This window comes from Leopardus geoffroyi, chromosome C3 (genome assembly GCF_018350155.1).
Source record: "Leopardus geoffroyi isolate Oge1 chromosome C3, O.geoffroyi_Oge1_pat1.0, whole genome shotgun sequence".
Lineage (NCBI taxonomy): Eukaryota > Metazoa > Chordata > Mammalia > Carnivora > Felidae > Leopardus > Leopardus geoffroyi.
This window is the reverse complement of record NC_059338.1, coordinates 92,215,408-92,237,114: the sequence shown is the minus strand read 5'-3', so window position 1 is coordinate 92,237,114 and position 21,707 is coordinate 92,215,408. Positions and strand designations below refer to the sequence as shown.

Below are 21,707 nucleotides of genomic sequence, written 5' to 3'. Positions count from 1 at the left end.
TGTGTGGGAGTGTGTGTAGTGTTAATTTTCTAGAGTGATCGGGAAAGCTATTCGAATAAACCAACATCTGAGCAGGGGCCAAGAGCAAATGCGGAGTCCGTATCCGGTCACAGTGAAGCATACAAGATCAGGAATTTCACTTTCTAAATTCAAATCGCAGGTTACCAGTTAAGGGGCATGCGACTCAACAAAATATACTAGCCCCTCTGAGTCTGCTTCCTGGCTGTAAAAGGATAATACCACAAACCTCACAGACTTGTTACGAGAAATCTCAGCAAGCAAACTAATACAAAATAAGAGTTCTTTTCAGGAATTCTAATGACAGGCTCAGACTCCAGGAAAGAACTCCGGGAAAGCTCAGCCACCTCACAGCACGAGCACCGCCCTCTGGCTGGAGTACAGCCGATGATTGGCTGCTCAACTCCTCCGTCCCGCCCCACCCGGGCTTCCGGTCCAATCCCGGCCGGCTTTAGGCCGAGGTAAGTTCCCAGGAGGCCACCAAGAGGGCGGTTCCCGTGACGTTGAGATGACGCGTTACGTCACGGTGGGCGGAAGTCCCAGCCGCTGTTTTGAAATCGGGCCGCCGTAGTCTTACCAGCGCCTCTTTCCGCAGAGGCCGGCAACAGCTCAGCCCGAGGCAGACGGGAACCCCTGACGCCTGCTCTCAGGCCCTATCGGCCTGAGGCCGCAGCTTCGCCATGTCCACCCCTCCGTTGGCGGCGTCGGGAATGGCGCCAGGGCCCTTCGGCGGGCCTCAGGCTCAGCAGGCCGCCCGGGAGGTCAACACGGCATCGCTTTGCCGGATCGGGCAGGAGACCGTGCAGGACATCGTGTACCGCACCATGGAGATCTTCCAGCTCCTAAGGAACATGCAGGTGGGAAGGAGGGTGGGCGCGCTCCGGGCCGCGCGTGGAGAGAGCGGATGCTTCTTGGAGGAAAGGGGCGCTGGCTTAGTCGTTACGTGAGGCCGCTGGGCGTTAAACGGGGCTGCCCTGGGCAAACCTCAAGTATAGGGTCGCCCCATTTGTATTCAGAAGTATTCCCCAATGATGTGCCTGTCCCCAGGATTCTGCGATGTTAAGGTGATGTTTTCCAGATAGGACTTCTGGAAGATTGAAGCCTCATTTTCTACATTCCACCGGATTCTCTAGTTATTAGGCAAACTCTTGTACCTTTAAGGGTAACGGTGGGTCGGTCTCTCACTCTGTTAACCTCACTAGACTGGCTTAACTTTCATCTCGTTTTCAAACAAAATACAGAGGACCTAAGGAGCTGAAGAATTCAGATTCTGCTACCCAGTTTTGTTAAACATTTTTATTTTGGTATAACTGACATACAATAAAATGCATTTATTTAAAGTTTTGGCATGTGTGTATACTTAGGAAACCATTATCCACCACTCGAAAAAGTTTTCCTCATGCCTTGTTTAAGTCTTTACTCTGGCCTTACATCCGCAGGCAACTTTGGATTTGCTTTGTAGCACCATATATTCCTTTGTATTTTCTAGAGTTTCATATAAATAGAATCATACACTGTGTCGTTTTTTGTTTTGTTTTTGGTCTGGCTTCTATGACTCAGGATATATCAATAGTACATTCCTTTTGATTGCTGAGTAGTGTCCCATTGTATGAATATATGACAGTTTGTGTATCTGTTCATCTGCTGACGGTCATTTTGGCTGTGAAGAATACTATGAATGTTCACCTAACAAATGTTTGTGTGAACACGTGTTTCATTTCTCTTAAGTGGTTAGATGCCTAGAGTGGAACTGTTGGATAATAGGGCAAATATCTATTAACATTTTGAGAAACTTTTCAAACTTGTCTACAATCCCATCAGTGTTTGAGGGTTCCAGTTACTCTTCATCCTTGACAACACTTGTTATTTTATGTCTTTTTGCTTTGCAGATGCCTTCTCCCAGTCTGTGGCTTTTCGTTCTCCTCACATTGCCTTTTGAAGAGACATTTTAAATTTTGATGGAATCGAATTTATCAATTTGTTCTTTTACAGATTTTACTTTTGACGTCACACCGAAAACAATCTTTGCCTAACCCAAGGTGAAAAAGATTTTCCCCTGTGTTTTCTTCTGGAAGTTTTGTAGTTTTAGGTTTTACATGGAGGTCCATAATGCACATTGACTTTATTTTCCTGGATATCATGATAAATAAGGATCCAAATGCATTTTTTTGCATTTGGATATCCAGTTGTTTTAACACATACTACTTAATTTTAACGCTTCCTTATCTTACTGGTATGTCATGTGGATGTCATTCTTGTTTTTGAGGCTTCTGGTAGAGAGGTGAAGTGACTTGTGCAAAGCAAGTCAGTGATAGGGTAAATTTGAAACCAGGTCTAAGACTCTTACAACTGATTTCAATAATGTACTGTAAATCAGTAATGTTCTATACTGTACAAGTAATCTAGTGCATAGAAAATGTTTTAACCATGTCAATAGGCCAGTGTGAAAAACAATACAAAGGGAATCCAAGAGAAGATATGAAATCTGGTAATTATTTAAAAATTAATAGATTAATATCTAAAATGATTATAGTGTTAAATGATTTCTCAGAATTTAGTAAATGTTTATTTAAAAAATTTTTTTTATTATGTTTCTTTATTTTTGAGAGGCAGAGAAAGACAGAACACGAGTGGGAGAGAGGCAGAGTGAGAGGGAGACACAGAATCCGAAGTAGGCTCCAGGCTCTGAGCTATGAGCACAGAGCCTGATGCCTCATGAACCGTGAGATCATGACCTGAGCTGAAGTCGGACGCTCAACCCACTGAGCCACCCAGCTGCCCCGTACATATTTATTTTTAACCTACTATATGCAAAGTACTGAATTAGGACTAGTAGATCTTCTAGCTAACATTTATCAAGCATTTTCCTTGCTCACACAAACTGTTGTAAGGTTCTAAAAAGTATTTTTATCCTTATGTTACAGTTAAGGAAACTGAGGCTTAAATAGAGAACTTACCAAACATCACACATAACTGGTAGTTTTTCCTACTAATTGCTTTATAATACTAACTTGCTGTCAAACACTTTGTATTATTAACAGAGGTATAATACACACCCATGACCTACACTAAAAGAACCAAACTCTTTCAAAAGGTCATGGTCTCACGGTTAGTGAATTCAAGCCCCACATCGGCTCTACACTGACAGTGTGGAGCCTGCTTTGAATGATCTCTCTTTCCCTCTCTCTCTGCCCCTCCCCCCTGCCTCTCTCTCTCTCTCTCAAAATAAACAAACTTAAAAAAAATATTTTTTAAGTATTATCAATAACTAGATTACATGTAGACATATATTCAAAACCAATTTGTAAGGGACTATGGTTGTTATTTCTTTGTGCCTCTTATATTGTGAATTCTGGGGTTTAACTCATGTAAGACTTTGAGACCTGTCATAATTGGCAGAAGAAGAAGCAAGAATGTGATCCTTCATTTCCAAAAAGCTGGAAGAAGAAGTGGAACAAACAGAACTACATGTAACCTAATTATTAATACAGTTTTTAGTCTTAAAAATTTTTAAATTACCTTCCATATTACTAATCCAGAAGGATGAAGCACCATAAATACAAACTCCTGAGATTATTATTTTTTAAATTTTTTTAGTGTTTATTTTTGAGAAAGAGAGACAGAGTGCGAGCAGGAGAGGGGCAGAGAGAGGGAGACACAGTCTGAAGCAAGCTCCAGGCTCTGAGCTGTCAGCACAGAGCCTGACGTTGGGCTCAAACCCACAAACCGTGAGATCATGACCTGAGCCAAAGTTGGACACCTATCCAACTGAGCCACCCACACACCCTATTTCTAAGTGTTTTTAGAGAGGTGGTTATTAGGTCTCCACTAGCCCCTTAAGAATTTGATGGGAAAGTATGGGTTCTCTTCTCAGAAAAATGCACATCTATATATTCTGAATAAAATTTGAGGGAGAATTTTCTTCAAGGATTGCTAGGTCCCAGGTTAAGCTTCCCTGCATAAGAAAAATTGCTTTGGTTTTGTTATCCTTTAAATATGAAAAAAATATTTAATATGTAATATATTCAGAATTCACAAATAAAAAAAGGACATTAAAATGGACAGTATCCCTCCCATCCCTGTCTGCTGGCTCTCTAACCCCTTTCCATAGGCAATAAATGTTAATGCTTTTTATGATTATTCCTATGTATCCCTCTAGATATTCTTTGCATATTTTAGCAATGTGTGTGTTTATTCTTTCATTTTTTCCTGTTTTTGCACAAATAACAGTATATTATACACAACACTTTGCACCTTGCTTTTTTCATTTGGTATATTTTGGATTTGTTGATATCTGCACAGAATATATCTCCTTTTCCTTTTAGGGTGTATTTACAGTTATACAATTCATGGAAAGACTGTAATTTATTCATCCCATTCTCTAGGCATTTGGGTTGCTTTTAATCTCTCACTGTTATGCTGCAGTGAATAACCTCCTGCATAAATGTGCAAGTATACCTGTAGGATGAATTCTTGGAAGTGGCTCTGTGCTTCTGTAATTAGATAAATTTTGATGAATTGCCCTCCATGGGGATTGTACCAGCTTATGCTACCATGTGCTAACCGAGACCAACAACCGGGCTCTGACTAATAGCGAGTTATATTTTTGGACCTTTGATCATCTGATAAATGAAAATCTACATTTCTTCTAGTTTTAATGAGGAATGAGTTTGAGCATCTCTTCATACATTTATGAATCATATTTCCTTTTCTGCTAGCTGCTTGTTCATATTATTTGTCCCCCCTCCCCCCTTTCTGTGTGGTGTGTGTGTGTGTGTGTGTGTGTGTGTGTGTTTGTTTTTTGGTCTTTTTTACCCTCTCCCTCAATTTGTAAGATTTGGCTATTTACATATTAGAAGAACTTGGGTCTATGTGATAGAACTTGCAAGTATTTTTCCCCTAGTCTGTTGTTTGCCCTTTGGCTCTGATTATGGAAGTTTTGCATATGTATTTTTTTAAGGTAGTTGAATTTATCAGCCTCTTAGGGCTTTTGGGTTCTATGTCTAGTTAGGAAGGACTTTCCCACTGCAAATTCAGGAAGATTTCTGGGTTTTGTTTCCATTTTTATATCTAAAACTTTAAAGCATATGGAATTTATCCTTCTATAAAGTGTGAGGTATGGCCTCAGCCCTTTGTTTTCCAAAAGGTTAAATAATTCATTTTCCTCTTCCATTGATCTCAGATGCTACTTCATACAAAAGAATCTATTTCTGGATGCTCTATTACATTTGGTTGCCTGTCATTTATGTAGTAATCCCAAATTTTCTTACATTTATTGTGACTCTATAATCTGTTTATCTTATTTCCAAAATTGCCATGGCTATCCTTGTTTATTTTTCCACATGTACTTTAGAATAGCTTGATTGGTTCTGAGAAAAACCTGCTAGCATTTTATTAGGTTGATTTAACCTAGAGAGACCTTACGTCAATGTGATGTTGAATCTTACTAACCAAGAGCACAAATAACCTTTTATTTTGTCCTGTGAACTATTTAAGTTTTCTTCTTTATCTTGAAAATTTTAAAGTCTGTTCCTGGATATTTTATCTTTATTGTTGCTATTGTAAGTGGGGTCTTTTTCCTTTCTCATTTTCATTTGTTTTCATATATGAAAGCAAAGCTATTTTCTCTCTATTAGTTTTGTGCCCATCTCTTTCTTGACTACCTTTGTTGAGAGTAGCACTTTATCATTTATATCTTATCCATATATAGTGATGATTAGACCACTTCCTTTTTAATGTTTCAACTTTTTCTATTTTTCTAATTGCTTTGGCCAGGGCCTCCAGAATAGTGTTCACTATTTGTATTAGTGGTCTTAATAAACATCCTGTTCTGTTCCTGACTTCAGTGAGGATGCTTTTAATGTTTCTACATTAATCATGCTGCTGAGTTTTTAACCAAGATACATGTATTTTATAGTGCTGGGAAATTTTTACTGTTTTATATTTAAGAACGAATGTTGAATTTAATTGAACGCCTTTTTAGTGTCCAGGGATGTGATCATATATTTACAGATCTTCCTCAGTATTCAAGAGTGAGATGGTTATTGATGAGCTTTTCAGCTAAACGTGTACCTTACGGATATATACCAAAAGATCTTAGGCACTATTACAACTTATATTCTGTGGTAGAGGAAACCTTGCCTCCTATGTTCACTACTGTACCTTAGCTTTTAGAATACTGTCTGACACATGAAAAGTGTGAAAGAATTTTTTGGAGAAATTAAATCTTCCCTTCTTTGAGAATCTAATGCTGTCTATGAAAACTAATACCCAGACTTGGTTAAGTGGGTATACTTGAAGAGGGGAACTCTTTGCATTTCAAAAGGATTTTGTTTTTCTTTATGAAAGGATTTACTTCTTTTACATAACACACACTTCTTAGTGAATTTTAAGTACAGATATATGGATAAAATAATTCATTGAAGTAAAATAATTCAGACTGTACTTTAAAACCTTTTGTGGGTATGCACTATACTAAACACAGGGATATAAATGTGAATAACTTACAGTCTTCACAAAGTAGAAAATATGGGCCAAGTACTAAACCTACTACATAAAGGTACAGGTAAAGGTACAGTGCTTTGTATGCAAGATGTAATCATTATACCGCCTGTTGTCACCCAAACAGGAAAGCAGGGAGCCTCTGAGACTGTTCTCTGGTTTGTTAGTATTACGAAAGTTTGTTAACTGAAGGTTCCTGACAAACTCTACATTGTATTTAGTTCAAGCCCTTTTTGGGGGTGAACTTGTAATGCCTTTTTTCTTTAAAAGTTTCGACTGATTCAGCCTTTGATATTTTATCACGTTTCTTGGAGGTATCGTCCTCAGAGTGTTGAAATGCTTGAGAATTTTTGAAAATTGGGACGTCTGGGTAGCTCAGTCGGTTGAGCGTCCAACTCTTGATTTTGACTCAGATCATGATACCAGGGCCATGGGATTGAGCCCCCCATGGGATTCTCTCTCCCTCTTTCTCTGCCTCTACCTTGCGCTCACTCACACACTCTCTAAATAAACATTAAAAAAAAATTGCTGAAAATCCTAATAACTCATTTCAGATAATTTCAGAAGGTCCATCTCCTTAACTTATAAATCATAATATTGCAGGAAATTGGGAAATGATAGAAAAGAAGTAATTATTCAAGCTGACTTCCTATTACATGTTTTTATCAACTACTTATAGGTCTTTCCGGTCCTTTTTTCATGTTTATGGTTTTATCTACTTGCAATGATAGTATCCTGTCTTCTTTTTTTCTCCAAGTACTGTCCTATGCATTTTTTTTTTTTGTATTCCTACCTCATCTGTTTAGAAAAAAAGAGTAAACTGAGGTTTAGAAAGACTAGCTAATCTTATCTATCGGGTAGTAGTTAGCATCTTGGTTTTAAGTCATTTCAATCCCCAAGATAAGTGTATGAGTGAATGCTTACAATCAAAGCACCTCATATACTAGAAAACATGGTACAAGTATTGTTAATTCAAATGTTAGGATGATTTCACACATCAAATTGTGGAAATGAAATACTGTACAGAATATTTTGATGTACAAAGAAAGGAAGAGCTTGTTCATGAGGTTCAGCAATGCACAAAAGGTGCATTTATTTATAAGTTCTAAATAATAGTCAATTTCCATATGTCTGTGATTTCACCATTTCAATACATACTTTTTTGGCTTCTTTTGATAAAAGTCCTGAATTAAAAATATATAAGCATCCAAGACAGAGCTGTGATCATAGCAGTTACTTGCAATAATTTATTAATGATCCTCAAGTATAGATTGATTTGCATCTCTCTCTCCTGCTGTTGATTTCTTTTTAAAGTAAAACTTTTGGTGACAGCTTTATGCTTTAGTGCATGCCTTGAGCATCTTAATGATCTTTTAGTTATTTTGAGATCATTTTGCAATAGCAGCAGTATACTGTTCCTTTCTTCTGCTGAAAAGTCATGATCTTCACTTTGTATTTTGTACTTTTCTTTTGCTTTTTCGTTTTTAACTTCCCAGTTTAAATTGCATTTTGTTTTTAACTTCCAAGGTAAGTTCAGCAGCTTGCTGCCTTTTTTAAATAGTAAGCAATATTAAAATCATGGCATTATTTTTAAAGTTTTAACATACTTCAAATATTAGAGGGGAAAGTTTTTCAGCTGGACAGAGACACTTATCATGCAGTTTTTTCCAGAGCTGTTTTACAGCACTGAAGCAGTATGCCAAGGAGCTAACAAATGAGCAAATATTACTCTTCAAATCTTAAAATTTTGCACTTGATGGTGAGGAACAGTTTGCTTTTATGCAGTGCTTAAGAAAATATTTCTGTTCTGCCAGCTTTACTTCTAGAAAATCTCGATGGTCATTACTTCATATTTTTCTTGTTTTTGTTTTGTTCGATAAGCTGCCAAATGGTGTCACATACCATACTGGAACATATCAAGACCGGCTGGCAAAGCTACAGGATCACCTTCGCCAACTTTCTATTCTCTTCAGGAAGCTGAGATTGGTCTATGACAAATGCAATGAAAATTGTGGAGGGATGGATCCCATTCCAGTGGAGGCAAGTGTTAGTGGTAGAGGGAGGATGATATAAGATGCAGGACATTTGTAATGTTTTCCTGTCTCTCTATTTGCACGGTATTTCCAGAGTTTGAATTATATTGGTTTTACTTCTGACTAGAGAAGATGAAAATAGGATACGTATGCATAGAATTAGTACTATCTTTTCATGTTAATACCTTACAGATTTTAACATCTAGGCTTATAGTGAACTTTTGTTGTTAGAGAAGAGAGTGGTCTATGGCAATTTTTATTAATACTGCTGGTGTCTGTATTAAATCGGTACATGATTTTTTTAGCAGGAATTTTAGATAGTGTTGTAAAATCCTTTTAAAATAGTTTTCATGTAAGCCCTTTACAGATGAAAGATTATGTTTTCATCGTTATTAATTTAGATTAGCTGAGTGGAATCACTTTAGTTGTAAAATATATTTCTTAAACTTCATCTTGGGTCATAGATATATTCAGTTCACTAGGTATATGATATTTTTATAGGTGGCCCTTTCCTGTTGACAAGTTCTGTCTCTGCCAACACAAATAGCTGGGAAGGTCTGGATGTTCTCACTACATATAGAAAACAATTTTTTGTGTTGAGTGCTTCCTTTTTGAGTGATCAGCATGTAAAGGATGAACAGAGAAAAGCGTAAACTGCAAAACAGCCTAAAAAGAAGTGGTCAGAAATACAGAAGAAAGATCAGAAATGTGGTCGACATTGTCAGATGCTGCAGCAAAGGGAAACAGAGAATGAAAATTGTCCAGTAGATTTTGCTAGAGGGAAATCATTGGTCTATATGAGCAGAGCTCATAGATGATGTTAGCAATTAGAAATCAGATCGCAATGGGTTGAAGATTAAACGGGAAATAAGGAACTGGAGCCAACAAGCAGACATTCATCTTCAAAATGCTTAGATAAAAAAAGAGAAAAACAGTAGATGGAAGGATGGTTGGCATCAAGGGTTTGGGGGAAAGGAAAGGAAAAAAGCCTTTAAATGAGAGAGACCAGACATGTTTAGATTATAAAGCAAGAAAGCAGTAGGGAGAGAGACTGGGGGGAGGGTGAAGAAATGAGAGCACAGGAAGAGAAATTAATCATCTTCAGGAGGGAGGACAATTCTGCACTGGGAGAGGAAAGGAAGACAGAGTGGTTGTGGATGTGGATAAGTTTATATCTGTCCCAAGAATTTGAAGTTTGGCCAGATGACTCCTGGTTGTACCATGTGTTCACCTCTGGCTGTTCCTACATTGTTAATGTAAGATGGAAAAGACTAAATGATTCCTGAAGTCTCTGTCACATTTATGAGGGCCTTCATCAAATAAACCTTATCATAAACCATACATGTTTCATTATTAATTCTGATATTTCATTGCTGTATAATTTTTTCTCCTACAAAATATCTTTCTCCCAACCAGTTAAGACATCTAGAAATCTGCATAGACGCTGAAGTTCTAGATAGCAAAGTAATTGACATTTATATAATGCACATCCATGAAGTTCCTTTCTAGTATAGATGAAAGAAAGTCTGTTCTATCTCAATGGACTATACATTTGTTAGGGGTAGGGATCACACCTTACTTGTCATTATTTTTGTAGTATCTCACCCAGTGTCTGGGAACTCAGTATTTGCTGATTGAATGGATAGGGTATTATTTAATTGTAAGCAACAGTTAATGTAATGTTATAAGGGCTGTTTTGCAAAAGAAACCTGAAAAGCTAATGTGTAGAAGGCACTGAAATGATAAACTTCTAATGCTGTTATTTTAGGCTATCACCTGAATTGAAATTTATTTATATACCATTAAAAGAAAAGCATACAAACTAACCTTAATCAGAGACATTTTGTATACCCATGTAATTGGAAACTTCATATCATGTTTTTAACTTTTACCTCTTGTCTCTCATTCTCAGCAACTGATTCCATATGTGGAAGAAGATGGCTCAAAGAATGAGGACCGCACTGGCCCACCTCGTTTTGCTAGTGAAGAGAGGCGAGAAATTGCTGAAGTGAATAAGGTGAGTTATCAGTCTATGTGTTTTATATTTTGCAATCATGGATAAAATTACAAGGGTGTCTATGTAACTCAAAGACATAATTTGCATTCTAGAATTACATGAAGTTGTTTCTGTGGCAAATGTAACCTAGTTAAGAGTATAACCAAGAACTAAAAAGGTAAGCAGAAAAGCCACCTGAATAGTCAAAAGAGAGATTGCAGAATTCATGCCATAAAGCTCTTAGAAAAACTTCATGGGCATTCAGTCACAACTCATTTACTCTTTTCTTTTCTAGGCAGAATTCTTGCTTTCTAGCTTATGGCATATTTGGAGCAGCAAATGATAAAAATTCACAAATAGAAAATTTTTGCAACACGTTCCCTATAATCTCCTAACCCAGGACATAGTTATTTGATTTCTCACTTGCTATAAAGTAATTGGATTGTAAGATCCTATTCACATTTGCAACAACAAATATTTAGTTAGGAATTACCTCAATGATTTATGTGACTAAACTTGTTAAGATACATAAAAAACGGGTGCCTGGGTGGCTGTTGGGTAAGTGGACTCTTGATCTCAGCTCAGGTCATGATCTCTTGGCTTGGGAGATGGAACCCTGCATCAGGCTGTGTGCTGACAGAACAGAGTCTGCTTGGGGTTCTCTCTCTCCTCCCTTCCTCCACTTGTGCGTGCTCTCTCTCTCTCTCTCTCTCTCTCAGAATAAATTATAATACAAAATACATAATGAAGTTTTGAATAATTAAAAGAACACATAAAGTTCTTGTGTGGACAATAAATATTCTAAAAATGCCAGTATTGAGTGTGAATTCTCTTAAAAGTACACAAAATAATAAGATTTTAGTGCAATACCAATGAAAAAACAAATCCAAATAAAATCCAAATTGGAATTTTTTCTTGCAAACAAACTAAAACATCAAGGAAAATTCTCAAAGAGTAATGAAACAGATCTCTTTGCTTCAAAAATTAAAACACAGTATGGAGAATATAAAAAAAAAAATTGTGAAATACTGGTATGAGACAGATTAGTAAAATAGCCAGAAAAAATAGTCTTCCTATTACATATGAGAATTGATTATGACAGATGAGGGATTGTTTGGAAATTTTTTCTTTAAAAATAGAAGCTTTAGGGGAAGTTAGCTAGCTTTTACATTATGCCATATGTCAAAATTAATTTCAGAGTTGAAAATAAGACCTGAAAAACAAAATATTGGAAAATTAAGAGAAAAATGTATATCAAAACCAGGAGAAAGGAAAAAGCTGGATTTTATAAAGTTTTCATTTTTTTCATAAAAGGAGAAATACAGATTAAGAAGATTTCAAGAAAATTTGATAGTAATGAATGAGCATAAAGAACGTACAGTAGGAAATCTGTAGGGGGTGAGGAGGTGATTAGGAACTTTTAATTTATATTTTGAAGAACAAATGGTGTTTGGTAGAGATACGAAGCATTCGTTTATTAAGAAATATGTTTTGGGGCACCTGAGTGGCTCAGTAAGTTAAGCATCCGACTTTGGCTCAGGTCATGATCTCACGGTTCACGAGTTCGAGCCCCACATCGGGCTCTGGGCTGACAGCTCAGAGCCTGGAGCCTGCTTCAGATTCTGTATCTCCCTCTGTCTGCCCCTCCCCTGCTTGCACTCTGTGTCTTGCATTGTCTCAAAAATAAATAAACATTTAAAAAAAAATTTTTTTTAAATAAAAAAAAGAAGTGTTATATGTTTCTGTTGATAATTTATGCATTAATTCACAATAGATGTGCTCTGTTACTTTTTCCTGGAATAAGCCTTTTTTAATAAAATACAATGGATTATGCACATAAACAAAATAGTATTATAGTGGTAACTTTGATTTCAGACTACTTCGTGTGACATAGAGTTTGTTCTCTACCATAGAAGATTTTATGTATTTTAGAGAAAAAAAAGAAGGCTGTGTAAATTAAAATATAATCTTTCTTAATATAGGTTTCATTTCACTTTTCATTTCTCTGAGTTCCTCTTCTTTTTTTTTCTAATTTGATGGCTTAGAAGTAACACTTGATTTTTTTAAAAAGGTCTTTTATATAATCGGAATACAGTAATACTTTCACAGTATATAATCCAAAAAATCTTATTAGCTATTGATTTAGAATTTTGTGAATTTTAAGAGAAGGATATGATTGATACAAAGGATAAGATATATAAAAAAATTTCTTTCCCCAGTTGAGGATTTAGCTTTCTTCCAGTCTCTCCTTCTCATGGACCCACCTACATACTTTCCTTACCCCAGTGTTTCCAATACAGTTATAATTGAGGCTCAGAAAATATTCTGTGTATTATTAAGGCACATAAATATTGTTTATTCCTTAGCCACATATTAAACTAGTGTCCTTTTCTTGAACGATTTTTTTTGTCCATCTGGAGTTAATAATTAGCCTCCAGGTTAATAAGTAATTTTTTAAAATTTTTGGTTAGTTCTTTATGCATCTGTAGCAGCATCTCAGTACTGTTTTCCAACTTTCCACAGAGTCAAAATTATCAGGAAATTTATTGGTTCTTTCCCCCCACCCCTACCCAAATCCTCCCATCATCTTGCAAGGTCTGGATTGAATGCTGTCTAGGCCTGCTGTTTAGCATTGTCCTGGGGCTTCCTTCACCCTTTCTGTTGGCTTCACTGTTCTCTCAGTCTCCTGTCTTCCTTTCTCTTGGTTTACTGCCTTGTTGGTTAGGTTCAAATATCAGTGGCTTCTTCAGCACGAATGCAGGGACTTAAGTTTTAGTCTTCCCATAGCTGTCCACTTGATAGTTCGGCTGGCTATAAAAATTCTATGTTGTAAATTAATTTCCCTCAGAAATTTGAAGGTATTCTTCCATAATCTTCTCAAATAGGGTTTGGCAAACTTTAAAGGACCAGATAATAAATATTTTAGGCTTTGTGAGACATTCATGATCTTTGTTGTGATATAAAAACCATCCTTAGCTCACAGGCTGTACAAAACCAGGTCATGTGTCAACAGTTTGCAACTGCTATCTATTTCATTTTGTTGTCTTTCTAAATTGAGGCTCTAAAAGATCTGGTGAACATCTGATGTTTACTCATGAGCCATTTATATTTTAAGAATGAGGCTCTAGAAAGCTAATAATAGGCTTTGTGAGTGGACTTCATGTCAAGATAGGTGTTCTCCTTGGGGGATCCCCAACAATCATTTTCTGAGGCTTTTTAAGTCTGTTCAGTTTCTTCAGAGAAGAATCTTCCAGTGTCCTACATAGATACGCTCTTGTCCTCTTGCATTCTGCTGTGCTGGTAGGACTAAATCCACAGCTGTTGTGGTTCAGTTTCATAAAAAACAAACCTCCTGATCCTTAGAGGTGGGACAGGGCACAGGGAGAGGGTACTCAGTCACCTGTTTGTAAGGAGTAGGAGTGAGCACGTGCGGCTCTTGATAGTCCCTGGAGCTCTTTGAGCTGTTCCTCCAGTTTTCATCCCCGGGCCTCACCTGGTGCAGTTTCCATGGCACCCATCTCCAGTCTCCATGGAGGAGCAGTCTCCCTGCTGTCAGTGGCATCGTCCCTGCATCCACCTGGACTGTAGTTTCCTCCTAAGTCATTTACCACTCCCCTTCTACTTGTCCTCTTAAACTTTACCACCTTGTATCTGCTGCTGCTTCCTTTCCAATCATTTTTCTCCACATGGGTTTATAGCTTTTTTCATTTATCTCCTGCCATTTTATTAGGGCTTTGAGAAAAAGAGATAAGCACAGGTATTTAGTCCACAGTGTTTATCTGCAGCAGGTTTATTTCAATACACAAAATAGATACCCAGTATTTCTGAAGGTTTGTCTATTTATGGAATAAAAGCCCATATTTCAAGTTTTGTGTTCCTATCTATACTTAAAACATTTAAGAACTCTTTCTTTGATTAAATTATTTGAATGCTGATTTTGCTGTTTTAAGTGCTTCTAACTTTGGGGTAAAACTTGTTTTAGTTAACATATTGAAGGTTATTACAAAGAAGAAAGAATCTGTTTAGATGTTTTAATTGAACAGATTTAAAGCTTAGCCCTAGATTTCTATAGAAACTATTTTTTAAAGGAGAATTTAGGGGGAAAGTATCTTGAGTGGCAGGGGAAATACTCATTTGATGGTCTCATACTCTCTCTTACTTCCTAGAAACTGTTACTATATTTTGAAACAGGAATGGAGAATAAGGCAGTAAACAGAGGTGTAAACAAAAAAGGAGGAGGGATGACTAAGATTTGGTTAACTCAAACTGAAATCCAAAAAATAAGGCAGAGGAGAAAATAGCCAAAACTAAGCAAAGTGGATTTTTTTAACCTAAAAAAATTTTAATTCATTCCTGAAATAAAACATTATGTGTGAATTGAATGTAACACATATTTTGACTATTAATAAAGTTACGTATAATTAGTGCTACTAACGTTATTTTATTTATTCTTTTCTTCCAATTTCATTCAACTTTATACTTCGCTTCTAGAACACAAGATTAAAATGTATAATTGAAAAAATTTTTAATGTTTATTTATTTTTGAGAGAGAGAGCGAGCAGGGGAGGGGTGGAGCAAAAAGGAGAGAGAGAATCCCAAGCAGGCTCCGCGCTATCAGCACAAAGCCTGGCATGGGGCTCGAACTCACAAACTGTAAGATCATGACCTGAGCCAAAATCAAGAGTCAGACGTTTAACTGACTGAGCCACCCAGGCTCCCGTAATTGAAAATCTTTATAACACTAAGCTCGTGATCAATGGATATATTTTTCTGCCTTGATGGCACACACACCTGAGTGTTTCTGTGAAGAGTATCATTTTTTTTTAAGTTTTTCAAATGTTTATTTATTTTTTTTTTTTTTAATTTTTTTTTCAACGTTTATTTATTTTTGGGACAGAGAGAGACAGAGCATGAACGGGGGAGGGGCAGAGAGAGAAGGAGACACAGAATCGGAAACAGGCTCCAGGCTCTGAGCCATCAGCCCAGAGCCTGACGCGGGGCTGGAACTCACGGACCGCGAGATCGTGACCTGGCTGAAGTCGGACGCTTAACCGACTGCGCCACCCAGGCGCCCCTCAAATGTTTATTTTTGAGAGAGAGAATAGAGCAAGCAGGGGAGGGGTGAGGTGAGGGGTGGGGGACAGAGGATCTGAAGTGGGCTCTACACTGACAGCAGAGAGCCTGATGTGGGACTCTAACTCACAAACTGCAAGATCACAGCCTGAACTGAAGTGGGATGCTTAAGTGACTAAGCCATCTGGGTGCCCCAAAGAATTTTTTTTAATAGCTACCTACAGATGGTAAAATGTTGCCCTGATCTAATTTTGTGATCATATAGATGCTACTAAAAAAGTTTAAATTCTTTGATTTGTTTTTTCAACTACTTATAAACTATATTCATAAACTTAAAATTTTACATGCCTTTTGTCTATTATTTTTATCTATTCTCTTTGCTGTTATGTAAAATTTTTATTATTAGGTGATAGTAGTAGAGCTTAAGGTTCACAGCAATCTTAGCTAGTAACACACATCAAAGTAATTTGTCTTAGACTACTAAAATGAATCATTTTTAATAATGGCTGTATCTCTTTTTGTTTTGAAATACCAACACACCAGATTTAACTGGAAAACAGAAACAGAACAAGCTTCAAAATGATTGCTAGGGAATTTTTGTTTGTTTATTTTTTCTCCTCTAGGATTTAGAAAGATTTTTCTTTGGCTTTTTGGGGTTTTTTATTGAATATTAAAATACTCCTATATATTGGTCCCTGCTCTGTGCCAGCCATCATTCTAAGTGTGGAGTTTCTGCCACAAATCAGTCAGATGTGTTGCCTGGCACCATGCATATGAAATATGCAAGTGGTTAGGTGTCTTCTCTGAGGACAGAAGACTCTAGTGGAAGCAAAGCAGCACCCTTTCATGTACCCATTTGTTGTGACAGAGATTTACAAAAATAACTGGAACTTAAATAAAAACATAAATATATACCAGATCATATTTTTAATACATTGGTATTTGCTTATATTAAATGATTAAGTTGCTTTATGGACCTAATCAGTAATAAAATATTCTTGGCATTCAATTAAAATTATTCAAAAATTAATTACAATGTATATTTTCCTTTTACTGTAAATAAGCTATGTAAAATAAGCTTTATATACCCCTCAGTGAACTCTCAGTCATTTTCAAAATACTACTATATCTTTGTGTACTTAAAATTGTACAGAACACCACATTACTGGTATGTTTACTATTTAATATATGGTCTGCCTGGCTTCTAACAATGTATATACCACCAGTACCTACCATAGGCCATGAAATTTGGCGACACAAAATTTTATAATTAGTGTTTGATATAAATCATGAGATGACAGGATGGTCTAGCTTCAATAGTCAGATGTTTGGCTTATTTAAATACTTTTTATTTTCTCTTTGTGCATTCTAGACTCCATAATCCCTAATAACCCAAGTAAAGACTGAACACCTGTTTGAGACTATATGTTTTAAGGACATCAGAATGAGTTCTATTTTGCTTAAACTATTTTATTGATAGAAAAATGAAAGAGTGGGTAGTTTTTACAGGGTTGACATATCATTGAGTCCATGTATTTAGAAATTAAAGCATTTTTTGACCAGTGGTCACAACCTTTATGTGAATATTAAATTACATGGTATGACTTAACATAAACATATCTTTAAGTGTCTGCTCTACTTACACATTCACCTGTTAATGTAACAAGTTAGGCACAGCTGATGGATTTTGATAATAGCAGCTGTCAACCTGTGTTAAAATCAATCCGGGCAAGACTGTATATATTAAATCCTGTATCATGTCATGAAAATGTATTTACAGTTTAACCACTCATAAGCATAACTGTCAGCTTTGCTGTTGATAGTTTCATGATGTGTTTTGGCTCTAGATATTTTTCTTTGCTAATTATTTTTAATTTAAAACTTTGTGGCATCTTTGAGAAAAATTTTCCAAGTGCCTTAAAATATACCATATATATTTTTTTAATTACAGTTACCTAGAGTTGAATATTACCTTGAGAAAACCCTACATTTTTTTAGTTCTCTTTATTTCTTAAGTCATCCATCATTTCACCCAGTTATCTGGGTCCATTTTTGAAAAATGAGGCAAAATTTTTTTAGACAAGTACATTAGAATTTGTATTTCCAGGGGCACCTGGGTGGCTCAGTCGGTTAAGCGTCTGATTTTGGCTCAAGTCATGATCTCGTGGTTTGTGAGTTCAAGCCCCGCATCGGGCTCTGTGCTGACAGCTCGGAGCCTGGAGCCTGCTTCGGATTCTGTGTCTCCCTCTCTCTCTCTGCCCCTCCACTGCTCATGCTCTGTCTCTTTCTCTCAAAAATGAATAAACTTTAAAAAAAAAAAAAGAATTTGTATTTCCAAAGGAATATTCTTTGAAAGTAGTCTTACTACTAAGTTACGCATTTATGCCAGTGATGCACCACTGTGGGGGCCATTGGACCTGTTTTGATATTGATTTTAAAGTGTATTTTTAACGACTCAAGAATATAATTTTATTACTTCCAGTTACTCCTTAATTTATACTGAAAATTTGATCACTGAGCTTGTTTCACCAAGCTTGGCCTTTGAATGGTTTTCAGTTGTTTTTAAATTTTAAATCATTCCTCTTTCTTCTTTTCCATGGGCACAGATTTGTCACCATTAAAATTATTCAGGAGAATCCATCTCACACATCTGTCTAGTTAACCTTTTTCATTCAAGTTTTAACCATATTTTTTCTTCCAGAACTTTAATGGGCCCCTACTACCAAGCCCAAGTTCCTCCTCCTAATACTCTGCTCACTACCAGTTTTCTGGACCCCTTGTTTGCTGCCCCACCAGTCAGAAGTAGGGTCTCTATCTTCTGGGGTCACACAGCATCTGCCTTCCCAGGCTACCAGCCTAGTCACTTGGACATTATTTTCTTTCTCCTTGATGCAGAATTTCTTCAAGGCAGAAACTATTCCTTATTCATTTTTCTCCCTTTACAATGCCTGACCTGGAGCTTTGTACATAACATATCCTCAGTAAATACAGAACAGAATGTGTTACAGGCTCAGAATTCCATTCCAAAGAAAAGTTCCGAAACTTTTAAAAGTAATCATATTCAAGATATGTCAGAAGGTACTAATTCAAATGAGTTTTTTTTTTTTTTTAATATCAACTTGCCTTCTTTCTGTTCCTTTTATTCTTACTCAGTAGCTCTTTTGCACTGTCCCTGAAAAATTAGAGAGGGGAGTTGTGGGAATGGCAGCCTCTCATGGCTGGGGGAGTGAGCAATGGCTCAGTGGGGATGGCAGCGGACTCTGAACCATTTTGAAGCCAGCAATTAGTTCACTCAGCTAAACTCACTGGCTTTCATCACAGGTGTCTATGTAACTGACTGTGCTCCCAGATATGGGTGTACAGATAGAACTGGCAGAGGCCTCGTCCATTATATGACGCCATCTCATAAGAAAACTGAGGAGGAATTTTTCTGAGATGAAATATCAAGTTAGGGGCAAAGTTAGAACTGGGCCTGAGGTTTCCCCCCCACCTCCCAGTATACAGTAGAGCACCTTTACTCCTGTGTCCCTCTGCTTGCTGATCCCCTTGATGGCCGGCAGAAGTACCTGTTTCTTGATCTCTAGGATGGAAAATACTTTATGGGCCTGGTACCCGCCATCTGGTCACCCATCATTCCACCCAATTATCTGGGTCCATTTGATTAGATTCTATGCACAGTTGCTTCAATAACTGCCACATACTTGTGACAACAGAACTAGAAGATGGGCCAATCTGAAATCTAAGGAGACTGAGTAGCTAAAATACTAACAGTATCTTTTTCCCAAAAACAGTGCTAACGTGAGCTTCATGAGACTGCATACTGTACACATGCCCTGTGGACTGTATATCCTGTTTTTATGTGTGTTGTGTTCTCTCCTCAAATGTGAATTAAATTTAATATTAAACATTCAAATCTATGTGCATTGTTTTCTGTTTTCCAGTAAGTTTCCTGTTCCTCCCTTTTAGCTTCTTCCTGCTCTCTGACTCTAGATAAAATAGGATAACTTAATCCTAGTTTGCTTTTTAATGAAATCAAAATTAAGATTTTTAGACCTCTTTATAATGAATGTACTGCTTTATCTGGAGGTATTTTAATATAGTAGCTTTAAAATTATCTAATTAAAGATATTATTTCCTAATGTAAGGTTCTAAAAGGTCACTGAATAGTAATGATTATTATTATAATAACTAGTAAGTACTTTGACCAGAAGTTCTCTATTTTGTTTTACCTCAGCAGACATTTGCCACATGGGATTTGAAGGAAGTGCTTACAGACAAGTTTATAAACCGTGGTCTGGTAGAAACCCAGATACGGAGATTCAGAGCCGTGTGCGTTCAGGGAGGGCATCCTGCAGATCTTAGCTGTGAACAAGATTACATCAGAGACTGTGCCAATTGGTCTTCAGTTTGCAGAAGCAGAAGCAGATTGCACTTCCTGCTGTGGGCAAGGAGTGGCTTCTGCCACATTTTTCAAAGACCAGTTGCATCAGGCATTGTATTTGCATTAAACTTTATTTCCTGTATTCACGGTTTTTTATGTTCAGTGCCTACGAGGAACATTTGTTGAGTGCTTACTTATATGCCAGCCCTAATTTTAACATTTATGTGAATCAAATCTTTTAATCCTCATAATAACTCTTAGGAGGTAGGTTCAAATTTATCCCTGTTCTTCTGATGTGGAAACTGAGGCACAGAGAGTTTAAGTAATTGGGCCAACGTCATATATTTAGTTAGTGAAGGAGAGGAGCATGAACCCAAGAGATTCTGGCTCTAGAGGTTATACTCTTGACATTAGGCTACACTGCATCTTAGAAAACCTGTATCTTAGGTTTTATAACAATTAAACGTTTAGTTTCTTTGATTGGGAATGGAGGCAGAAAGGGAGGCACAGGGGTGGAACCAGAGGCCTCTGTGGGCTGAATTAGAATTCATTATGCCTTTCAGAGAATATATGTGGCCAGAAAAGATAGAGACCTTTTCTGCATGAAGGAAGTATTTAAGCTTATTTCTGTCTGGATCATTAGAGTTCTAACTTTTGACATGTTAATCTTCTCACTTCATGGTCTATAATTCATGAAACATTTTTGATAAATTCTTTTGTTTCTACAGAAACTCAAACAGAAGAATCAACAGCTGAAGCAAATTATGGATCAATTACGAAATCTCATCTGGGATATAAATGCCATGTTGGCAATGCGGAACTAAACTGATATTTAAATTTCCTGCTTTACACGTTATGCTGTTTTTTTCCCTCAAGTATTTTTTCCCTTTGAAGAAGATTATTTATCTGCTTTTATTCTACTCACTAGAATTAAAGTTCCTATTTTTACATTGCGGTTTTACATTAAAGTATTCATTGGCAGTTTTTTTTTTTAAGCTATTCTGTGAATAATTATTGTAATAAACTTTGATAGGGTTTATGTTTTGGTTAATCTTCAGGAGTTTTTTAAGCAAAATAAGTTTTGTAAATAAATTTTCAACTTGATCAGTGGTGGTTTTGCTCATTTTATTACCCTTTTAGGAGTAAAGGTTTAAACATTTTTGCATATGGAAATATCAAGTACTGTCTTATCTGTAGTACAAACTAATTAAACTTGTAAGTCACCATTTCAGATTAATTTTTTTTCGAGTCTCAAACAAGTTAATTTTTTTTTAATGTTTTAATGTTTATTTTTGAGAGAGAGAGAGAGAGAGAGAGAGAGAACACGAATGGGGGAGGAGCAGAGAGAGAGGGAGACACAGAATCTGAAGCAGACAGAATCTGTGCTGACAGCTCAGAGCTTGACATGGGTCTTGAACCCACAAACCGTGAGATCGTGACCTGAGCGAACCTAAGTCAGATGCTCAACTGACTGAGCCACCCAGATGCCCCTCCCAAACAGGTTAAAATGAGGAAATAATTAATTTGTATATTGTTGTAAATTGATGAAAATTACTTTTAATGTGTGCTTTAAATGTTGGGTCTTATTTGGAATGATCTATGTCTAACCAGAGAGAACCAAATAATTTGAGTCTGGCACAAATTGAAATGACAACTATGTGCTTGCTACCTGCTTTAGCCCAAGAGGCAACACCCTACCTCATTC

At 36.8% G+C, this 21,707-nt stretch overlaps 1 protein-coding gene across 2 annotated transcripts; it reads left to right on the top strand.

Annotated features, from left to right (window-relative positions):
* The first annotated feature begins 528 nt into the window (after positions 1-528).
* On the top strand, positions 529-21,228 carry MED30 (mediator complex subunit 30). Of its 2 annotated transcripts, XM_045453854.1 has the most exons (5): positions 537-875; positions 8,401-8,559; positions 10,465-10,569; positions 10,662-10,726; positions 20,731-20,847. In XM_045453854.1, exons 1-4 carry the CDS (start codon positions 699-701, stop codon positions 10,692-10,694), a joined length of 474 nt encoding a protein of 157 aa, XP_045309810.1. In that variant the 5' UTR covers positions 537-698; the 3' UTR covers positions 10,695-10,726; positions 20,731-20,847. The 2 variants fall into 2 exon arrangements, with proteins under 2 accessions (XP_045309809.1, XP_045309810.1); XM_045453853.1 differs by lacking the exon at positions 10,662-10,726 and having other exon boundaries at positions 529-875; positions 20,731-21,228.
* Positions 21,229-21,707: the final 479 nt, after the last annotated feature.